Here is a 10,232-nt window from a genome sequence, read left to right as displayed (position 1 = left end):
GGATTAGACGCAATAGGCCATGCCTCTAATGATGAGTCTGTCAAGATTGGTGATGTTAAACAAAGTGAACAATTTGATGATCTTGTAGAAATAAACGGGGAGAAAATGACGAAGGCTTTTGGAACGTTTATTTCCAACCTAGGGACCCTGGATGCAGAGACCCGCAAGGTTGAGCATATGTCATCAAATTCGAGCAATCTGATTGGTTGTCAATTGTCAACGAACATGGGCTTTGTTGGGAAACTTTCTCAACAGGGCGTCAGTCACTTCCAAAAAGACCTAACATGTTTGTATTGCACAAGAAGGCAAAGCTTTGAATGGTTCATGACAAATTTGATTCAACTTGGGTTCAACCAACTTATTTTACAACATTAAAGTGTCTTTTGCCATCAGAATTGCATCAGTATGGTATTTCTTAATAAAATATAGTTGTCACGCTGATTTCTCGCATGCTGACAGTGTCTTTTTGGCGTATTGCGCTTCATAAGACAAAGTACAACCATATTTAACAAATTACATTGTAAAGTATAAGGGCCTTGTTTCTTGAGAGACTCAGGAAGTTCACATGCCAAAATGTCACTTTGAATAATGAAATGAAGTATGTTAGCAAACTAACCTTATGAAAAAATGGGTTCAGAAAGTATTTTGAAAGTAACCAAACTATTCTTAATAATCTTAAAAGCCATATCCATGAATCAGCTTGTCACCGCTACAATCTTTTAATTACAGATCAAGATGCGTTAGAGGCCATCAGGGACTTGATCAAGCCTTTCGAGCTCTCCTGGTCCTGATGGTGTGACATCTCAGTTTCTGATGAGATGCTCAATGGTTCTTGCTCCTGTTTTCTCGCACTTGATGCGTTGCATCTTGGATCAGGGTACGTTTCCATCTTCACTAAACTTAGCTCAAGTTTTCCCAATCTTTAAAAGGGGAGGTAGGTAGCTTCCCAGTAACTAAAGATCGATTTCTCTCACTTCAAAAATTGCGAGGGTGTTTGAGAAGATCATGAAGTTTAAACTTGTAGAGTTTCTTGAAGTTCATTCCTCCTAGCTAGCATGGATTCCAGGCATATCTTAGCACATTTAGCACATTTTGAGGTTCTAGACCAAATCTAAATTGCAAAGAGTAATATGGCATTGAATGGAATGAAATTCCGCCCGATGACCCTTGACACTTGACCAATGCAGTTGATTACTCCACTTGTAGATAATGGAGGTAAAGATATAGAAAGTCTCGTCCACGAAGGTTTTGAGTGAAGTCCTCGAAAATAATGGAAAGTTCGATGGGAGTTCGTTTGAATTTCGGTAAGGAGACGTGGCGTAATAGCGTTATTTCCCTGCTTGAGTGAGGTAGGTCCCTTGTTCGATTCTCGTCTCTGACTTTTCTCAAGGAAACTTCTAGGCGTTAACCACACCCACAGACGGAGAAACAATCTGAAACAGACTAGAACACTGCCTATCGGAATTATATGGTATAGGGGCGATGTGACGGCTAGCTTCGCTGACCGGGCGAGGTTCACCCCTCCGACCTTACCACCCCAAGTACAAATACAAATGAGCACGTCCAGCATGAAGTGGTCAAAGCTTTTCATATGTGCGGTTTGATATGCACATGATGTTTAATGTGTACAAGTCGAATTTTCAGCCGCATCTTGAATAGCTTGTCCCAACCAAGGTTTTAAGGTCAATTGTAGTGACCGTAAAGGCTTAACGTGCGTTTTGAGAGCACCTTCAAGCCCTCGAGGATCCAGGCCGGTTGAAAGAATCAAGTCCAACTGTCTTCTTTCTCAGGCTACTTCATTGTTCAATTTGCTGCCTTCAAATATTCGTAGGTCTTATGTAGGCGCTGATCCAGTAGCATCTTTCAAGTCAGACTTGGATAAGTTTGTGACTAAAATTCCCGATCAACCTTATATTCAAGGGTTAGCCTGATCCGCCAACTCTAAATCGTTGGTCGATCAGATGGATAATATATAATATGAAGTTTAGAAAGATAAATAGTTTCGTAAACTGTTAGCAATTCCATTCTTAATAGTGGTAAGGAAGTCCGCAATAATAAAAATAATGATAATAATCACAGATCCATGAATTGCACTTGAGTTTACGGTCGAGCACGGGATCACAGGAGTGTTCCACAATTGTATCGCGATGCAAAAGATGGGATGATCTAAGAATCAAAATGCCAGGCTTCTTCAGGTTTCAGGTTTTTTGATAAAGAAGTTATGGCCCAATATCAACTTAGCTATGAAATCACACTTCGCACTGAACAAGAGCAAAATCACTGAAGATCGTTTTGCTGTCGTTTAGTGCACACATGTTGTTTAAAGCACATATGAACAATAAATATGCAGATTTTTCACCAATAGCTCGTTATGTTATGAATGGAACCTGAGCTAAGCTGAGAATATCGAAGCACTCAAAAAGGTCCCGATATGAGTGCCTAAAATTGTGGGTGGTGTACAGTATTGTGCTCCTATGAAGACCGTTTGAAAAACAGTTCGAACAACCGTGCAAGATTTGATAAAGAGGCGATTCATTTTATGTTTTCAATCTGTCGTTGAAGTATTGTTACGAGGATACATTCAAAGCAACCATTTTTGAAAGCATGCTGTGTCACATTATGGTCAAAAAATGTTTTCAAATTCAAAGATGATCAGCAGTTTTTTGGACCTGAAGCAAAGAAAGCGACATCGTTCGCTAGTATCTTCTCTGATTTCAAATAGCATATCCCCTCTCGAATATTATGCGAAAAAAACTTGCATTTGGCGCTCAATTTACATTTTTCTTGGCATTCCTCAGCCATATCCACGATCATTTTTTCGAATGTTTCGGACATAAATTCGATATCAATTTGGAGGCAATTCAAAAGCTTGGGAGCACTAACTGACCCAAGTTCAGGGGCCATTCCGAAATAGCCTGAGAAATGGTGGCAAGTCCCAGATTGTGTCCACGTCCAGGCGTTACATTCGGATTCACTGATTTGACATGTTCTGTGACATTCCAAAGGATTAGCAGTGGTCTGAGAGCTCGATGGTGTTCCAGTGTGTTTCTGGTCTTGGACGTAGTAAGAAGAGAAATGAACTTTACATTCTTCATCTTGTCTTTCACTTCCCACACAATTCAAACCCATTCTATTTGGGATTGGATTGGTGCAGCTCCGAAACTTGACTCTGGTACCATTGGTGAAGCAGTCACTCCAATCAGACCATTTAGACCACCCGCCATTCAGTACTTCTGCAACAAGGAACATGTACAGAGCTTAAGGTCAAGCGTTAAAGCCAGCAGACAAACCGTGCTCGCACAAGCCCTCAAAGTAACTAATGCAAAGAGCAACTTTTCTGCAGAAATTAAGCAAAGAAAGAACTAGGAGAACAAATTATATTACCTTGTGTCGTTGTTGTGACGGTCGTAGTTGTAGTAGTAGTAGTAGTAGTAGTTGTTGTTGTTGTAGCAGTAGTTATTGTTGTGATTGCAATAGTTATTGTTGTGATTGCAGTTGTGGTGCTTGTAGCTTCTGTTGTGGTCTTTATAGTCGCAGTGGTGGTTCTAGTGTCTGTGATCGTGGTAGTTGTTGTTGTAGTTGTTGTTGTAGTTGTTGTTGTTGTTGTTGTGGTGGTGGTGGTGGTGGTGTTGGAGGTTGAAGTAGTAGTTGTGGTGATCGTAGATGTTGCAGTTGTGGTGCTAGTAGTTGCTGTTGTGGTCGTTATAGTCGTAGTGGTTGTTGTAGTGGCTTTGTTGGTTGTTTTTGTTGTGGTGTTTGTTTTAGTATTAGTCATTGTCGTAGCAGTTATTGTTGTTGTCATTGCAGTTGTGGTGCTTTTAGTTTGTGCTGTGGTCGTTGAAGTCGTAGTGGTGGTTATTGTTGTGGTGGTTGAAGTAGTAGTTGTGGTATTTGTAGATGTTGCAGTTGTGGTATTTGTAGTTTCTGTTGTGGTCGTTATAGTCGTAGTGGTGGATGTTGTGACTGTAGTCGTCGTTGTTTTTGTTGTTGTGGTGGTGGTTGAAGTAGTTGTTGTGGTGGTTGTAGATGTTATTGTGGTGGTTACAGATGTTGTTGTAGTTGTAGGTGTTGTAGTCATAGATGTAGTTGTAGCAGTGGCTGTTGTTGTCGTAGTAGTTATTGTTCTTTTTGTCTGTTGTATTGTTGTCATCGTATTTATTTTTGTTATTGTGGTTGTAGCTTTTGATGGTGTTGTTGCGGTGGTGGTGAAAGTAGTTTCTGTCATGGACTTCGGAACCTGATCATTGGCTTGAGTTGGAGCAATGTAAACCCTCCTTGTGACCTCAAATCCACTCTTGTGGAATTTCATGAAAGAACAAGGAATGGCTGCCCCATCTTGTTCAGAATGGATGCCATGAATCGTAATTTCCCGCGTTATTCCACAGCCTGATCCACTCATTGACTTGGTAAGCCACATTCCATGGCTCACTTTGTTGAGTATGACTCCAAAAAAGGTGAAAATATGAACTAATTTCAACATGATCTCTATCAAGGAAGTCTGCAAATATACTGCTTGTTTCTTGACTGATTGATTATTAACGATTGACGGTCATAAATTGACTCGAGTATGTTCACCAAAATATATCTAGGACGTTGAGCAAGAAAGGAATATTCGAATGCGTTTTGAAGAAGGTTGGCTTACGGAGGCAACAAGGCAGTATCGCTTGGGTCTCAAGAAACATGACTTGATGAGATTTTAAGGTTTACCAGAACATAAGATCAAACATTTGCAGGTGCGAATGCTATATCATTCATTTTGCATATGTATCATAGTAAGGTTGCTAAAGATAAAAAATGACTGTTCGATTTTTATCGGACAAAAATAATGTTCAAACAAGAGAACAAGGTGGGATGTCCCGGTGTTTAGCATGTTGCTCATGCTCATTGTAATCTGTTCTACTGTACTCATGTCTATTTAAATCTGTACTTGTCAGAAATAATGTGTGAGTGTTTGGGGCAAATGGATTGGAGGGCTCAAAGTGTCAACCTTGACATTTGCTACAATTGATTCTGAATTCTGTTTGAGGAAAAAGCTCAAGGGTACTTTTGAGGATGTATTGTAAAAGATACCTTTTGCAACTCTTTTAAATACTGCATACTGTATTGTCCTAATCTTCTTGGTATGTTGCAATATGGTAGTTGTTCTCTAACTCTCACATTATTCCTGCTTGCCTTTTTGACAAAAGCTCAAGCTTTTCTTAAAAATACAAATAGAACCTTAATACTCTACATGCAAAAGAGCAAATATAAAAAAACATTTGCATTTTAGCCCAGGTCTCTTCACCCTGGGGGCATTCCACGTCAAGTGGGTACACTTTTTGACGAAATCACGGCAAGTCATCTCCGATTTTGCTAATTTTGGCACACTGGTTTGTTGACATTAAAAAACGTCACACAACAAATTTCAGGTGCCTAGGCCAACCAGGGCATATTCTAGGGCCATGTCCATTTTGGGCCAAACCACTTGGCCAGCGGTGTTTGAACAACCATAACTCCAGCTGTAGTTATCCAATTGAGATGAATCTTATATCAATATACTCCTGGGACAATGGCCTTTCGATGAAATTGGATTAAACAAATATACCAATTGAAATTCGGCGTGTAGTGGCCTTATTTATCCTTTGACCTTTGACCTTTCCAAAAGCATAGTCCGGATTTTCTCAATTTTTGGCGTGTGGATAGTTCTATGTATGTTCTTTATATGTTGCAAAAACAAAAATGGGATCTCCATGGGTTCAGATTTGGCAAAGACTTTTGTGAGTGTAGGTCATCTATTTTCCCATCTTAGAGGCGATGTCACGCAACCTTTTGGAGTGATGAAGTCCCAAAACTGGCGCTAAAATCGGCTCTCAATTGGATTAGACGGGATAAGCCGGTTTTCTTGTTCAAGTAGCATTTGCAATTCGTACCAAATGCGTACCTTTTGGTCATCAAGATGGCATTTATTAATTAGTGATAGTAATTATTTGCTTAGCTTTAGGTCTCCTCTTTGGAGATATCTTGAGCTCTCCTGCATGATGCATGATTTCATTAGTTAAATGTTACGGAAAAGTCGTTAACCTAATTGGTGTTGTTGTTTCAATCGGCTGATTGTTCGATCGCGCTTACATCTTCCCATTGTTCAATGAAAATGAGCAATAACAAGGTAAACAAAAGCAAATGCATTGCCGTGATCCATTTGAGGTCCACAAATCAAAGCAATCAAAAGACTTAAGGAATGTTACCAAGAGCCTTCTGCAACAGTTTCAAGGGAAGTCATCGGAACATGATAAACTGTGCTCTTTGTGCCGAAAGAAATAGTCACAATTAACCCCTGAACAAGAGAATGAGGACAAATTGTCATCAAAATCATCGGAGTATTTGTTTCCCATCCACGCCTTTCTAGCCAACACTGACGACTCAAAAGCATTTGTGAGGGATGTCGAGCTTGATTTGTTGAACAAGTCGCTTTTGTTGATAGGTGAGAGCCCTTTTGATAAACGAAAATAAAATGGGGTACATGCCAGGAAAACGAAGTAAAGTTGAAGACTATGAGAAAAAGGAGTTACATTTGGTAGCCGGACCAAGCACGTTGCAAGAAGAGGAATTGTCGAAATGTGACCTGAACTGCATGCCTACATTGATAAAAGCATTGAAAGAAAACTTCAAGTCATCAGTCCGTGCGGAACAATTATGGATATTTACTCTCTAACCTACTTCAGAGCCGATTTTAGCGTCAGTTTCACGACTACATCACTCCAAAAGGTTGCGTGATATCGCCTCTAAGATGGGAAAATAGATGACCTACACTCACAAAAGTCTTTGCCAAATCTGAACCCATGGAGATCCCATTTTTGTTTTTGCAACATATAAAGAACATACATAGAACAATCCACACGCCAAAAATTGAGAAAATCCGGACTATGCTTTTGGAAAGGTCAAAGGTCAAAGGATTAATAAGGCCACTACACGCCGAATTTCAATTGGTATATTTGTTTAATCCAATTTCATCGAAAGGCCATTGTCCCAGGAGTATATTGATATAAGATTCATCTCAATTGGATAACTACAGCTGGAGTTATGGTTATTCAAACACCGCTGGCCAAGTGGTTTGGCCCAAAATGGACATGGCCATATTATAGGCCATATTGATCCCATGGGGCTAAAAATTTTATTGCAAATCTACTTTAACCTAGACATTGACCGTGTGAAATTTCATTACATTCTGAGACAAAGTGCCGTGAGGGTGTATCCACTTGACGTGGAATGCCCCCCTGAGAGATAGCTAAAATAAAGCACCCAGGGGAACCAAATTTGACTTCGAAACTTGCATGGTTTAAGGTATTAATTTGGGGGTCCAATTTAGGAGACAATTTTAAGGCCTTTTGAGTTCAAAGATTTTGAAATAATGAAATATATTGAAATTATGTGGCATTTTTGTTTTTAAAGAGGCTTATGTCTTTGCGTTTTAGAATTTTTTTTTTTGAAATAAAATTATTTGGTGCTTTAAAAAAATATTCAGCGATTATTTGGCCCTTATTTTTGGGGGGCTAACCTTTGATTGTCATTTTAGAAAGTGGGCGGAGAGGTGTAAAAAGCGTTTGTTATCCCAAGACATGTAAAACGAACGCTACTTTGATAAATTTTGTTTACTGTCCATATTTCGCACTTCTTGCTTGCCGTTCTGGTCCCAAAATACCCAGACAACCCTGTACACGAAGAGGGACATTCACCTAGACATAGCGTTGATCCTGTAAGGTATGACATTAATATATTTTACAATATTACAGTTCGCAAGCTATGAGACTTTTAATGGTAACATGAATGCTGCAAGAGATAATATCAGAATGGTGTTGGCAACCATTGCATGATAATGAAATACCAAGTCCGACCAATGGAACAAGAAAAGGTTAGAAAATATTTAGAGAGAAGTTTAAGGCAACCGGTGGATAGGGCGTGGTGTAGGTTTTGACAAGCCCGTCCATCCAGGACGAAGTTTTCAAGAGTAAAATGAGCTTCCTGTTTGGTGGGAGTAAATAGAGATTGTCCGGTCGTTCTTTGACTGTTCGGCCAATGATTTCTCATGGGTCAACGAGGCAATCTATAGTGCGTGACTTAAAACCAACGTAACTCCGAGGAGTTTAGAAGCTCGACTTATGTCGGGGTTCTCAATGTATAGACGACATATGCTCACGAAAGTCGTCACCAAATCTAAACCCATCGATATTCCGTTTCTATTTTTTTTGAGCACTTATAGAGTTCACATAGAGCAAAGTACAGCCAAAAATTTGAGAAAATATGGATTGTAGCTTGGCAAAGGTCGAAGTTCAAAGGTTAAACAAAGGCATTACTCTTCAAATTTCATTTAAGTACTAATCAATCACAACTCAATCAAATGGCCATTGTCTCAGGAGTATTTTGATACAAAATTCCTCTCAATTAAATCACTGCAGCCGGAGCTATGGCCCGTTCAAACACCAATGGTCAAGAGGTTTGGTCCAAAATGGACACGGCCCTAAAATGCACCCTGGTTAGCCTAAGCCATAGATTTCTAGACACTGGATGTCGGACGACCGACCACTCGGCTGGTAAAACAGTACAATGGATGGTGTCATGGGAATTGATCACACACCGGTTTGATGTACTTTTTAGCCCACCAGGTGTTCGGTCGTCAGACATCCAGTGTCTAGAAATCTAGAAAAAGTTCACCCTAGACTAGCGATCCTGGATGCCTAGAGCATCTATAATCTTGACCACCTTCTTTTTTTGGATTTTGAATATTAATTTCAAAGCCCTATTGTTTCGAAAAAGAGTTAGAAGATCTTATTCTAGCTTTTAATTAATTTGTTTCAATATCCTCCAATTTGAAAAGCCACACTATTTGGAGACTGCCTGAAATTTTAAGGTTGCAAAGTGTAGGCTTCCTTTTTGCTTTAACCATAGATAACTTCATATATAGATCGATGAAGGGCGCTGCGATCGCATGTTTTCGTCTCAGCTGTTGCTGGTGGGCTAAATGTTCCAATCGACATCAAGATACCTAGAGTTACTAGTAGCTATGGTACAAATTTGAATCGTTGATGGCTCGTCCAAATTCTGAGTAGAACCCCTAATACGACTCCTTGTCAAGCAATTACTCTCCTCTAGCACGCTTCGTAAAACGGGTTTGGGCAAGCTGTCTGACCACATTTTTAAGAACGAAATTTTGAAGGGGTTATAATAAGGCTCAAGTTACAGTTTTTATCCATGTGGTGGAAACATTTAATTGAAACGATAGGAACAAGCCTGGGTTCTGGCTAACCTGCAGAGATGTTGGAATTACCTCAATTACGTAAAGGTGCAATTGTGTCACTCACATTTCAGTACATTGTTTGGAGATTGAAAAGAAATTCCGAAAGCGTCATCATGGCATGGCCATTTCGGTTACATTTTGTTGCACTTTCGAAATCTGTTGCTAAAGAAGAGCAATTAATAGAATATGTGATTTGCTCTACTAATGTCCGAATCTTTTTTGACATGTTACATCTGTTATGCCCAAAAAAGCATGTTTTTTATCATTCTACTGCTCTTTCTACCTGTATATTTGTAAGATTCAAAAGAAATTAAGATTGAAGAGGAATAACAAACGTTTCATGAGAATACTTCAACTTGCCTGAAGCGAGATTTCACGAAATATCTTTGTCCCTTTTCCACCAGCGTCAGCTGACCTGAAAACATTCTCATGCGGCACAGCTCCTGCTGAGCTTAAGCATTCGAGTTATGGTTTTCTATGGCTTTAACCATGGAGCTTTAACTCACAAAGTTACCAGAGCCGTCTTTCTGGGGCAGCCTCGGCCAAACTTTTGCTTTCAAGTCCCAGTTCACCCTTTTAGACTTCCCCAAAGCAGCCATTATTACGCCTTTTGGTCGTTATTTGGTCCATTATTCCACTTTCGGACTTAGAAACAGCGGCACCACCTTTCAGAGAATGATGGATCAAATATTTGGTGACATGCCCTTCTGCGTTGTATGCGTTGTATACATTGACGACATTTTGCTTTTCTCGGAAAGCTTTGCAGAACACGTTGGTCCGTTCAGAGCCCCATTACGCACCCTTGCCTACAATGAGCTCCTTGCAGGGCCTGACAATTACGAGCTCGGAAAGGCATCTATCGACTTCTTGGGGTATCACATCAATCCTACAACCATTTAGCCTCAGACCTCCAAGGTTGTAGCAGTACAAGAGTATCCAAAACTGACCAATGTCAAAGCAG

The 10,232-nt window shown here is 39.9% G+C and overlaps 1 protein-coding gene across 1 annotated transcript; it reads right to left on the bottom strand.

Moving 5' to 3' along the window:
- Positions 1 to 2,652: 2,652 nt before the first annotated feature.
- LOC131891262 (uncharacterized) lies at positions 2,653 to 4,092 on the bottom strand. Its single transcript, XM_059240794.1, has 3 exons — positions 3,385 to 4,092; positions 2,778 to 2,915; positions 2,653 to 2,669 (listed from the first exon to the last, which is right to left on the bottom strand). Exons 1-3 carry the CDS (start codon positions 4,076 to 4,078, stop codon positions 2,653 to 2,655), a joined length of 849 nt encoding a protein of 282 aa, XP_059096777.1. The 5' UTR covers positions 4,079 to 4,092.
- Between the last annotated feature and the right edge of the window lie 6,140 nt (positions 4,093 to 10,232).

The sequence above is a fragment of the Tigriopus californicus genome, chromosome 12, assembly GCF_007210705.1.
Source record: "Tigriopus californicus strain San Diego chromosome 12, Tcal_SD_v2.1, whole genome shotgun sequence".
In the NCBI taxonomy this organism is placed as follows: Eukaryota; Metazoa; Arthropoda; class Copepoda; order Harpacticoida; family Harpacticidae; genus Tigriopus; species Tigriopus californicus.
Note: the sequence above shows the minus strand (reverse complement) of the source record. Positions and strands in the feature narration are given on the sequence as shown.

Bases quoted from the DNA above. Each gene is read 5' to 3' on its own strand.
- LOC131891262 (XM_059240794.1), bottom strand. From the start codon at position 4,078: ATGACTACAACACCTACAACTACAACAACATCTGTAACCACCACAATA. The intron at 2,916-3,384 runs GTAATATAATTT...ACCATTTCTCAG, and splicing joins CGTCACAACAACGACACAAG to GCTATTTCGGAATGGCCCCT.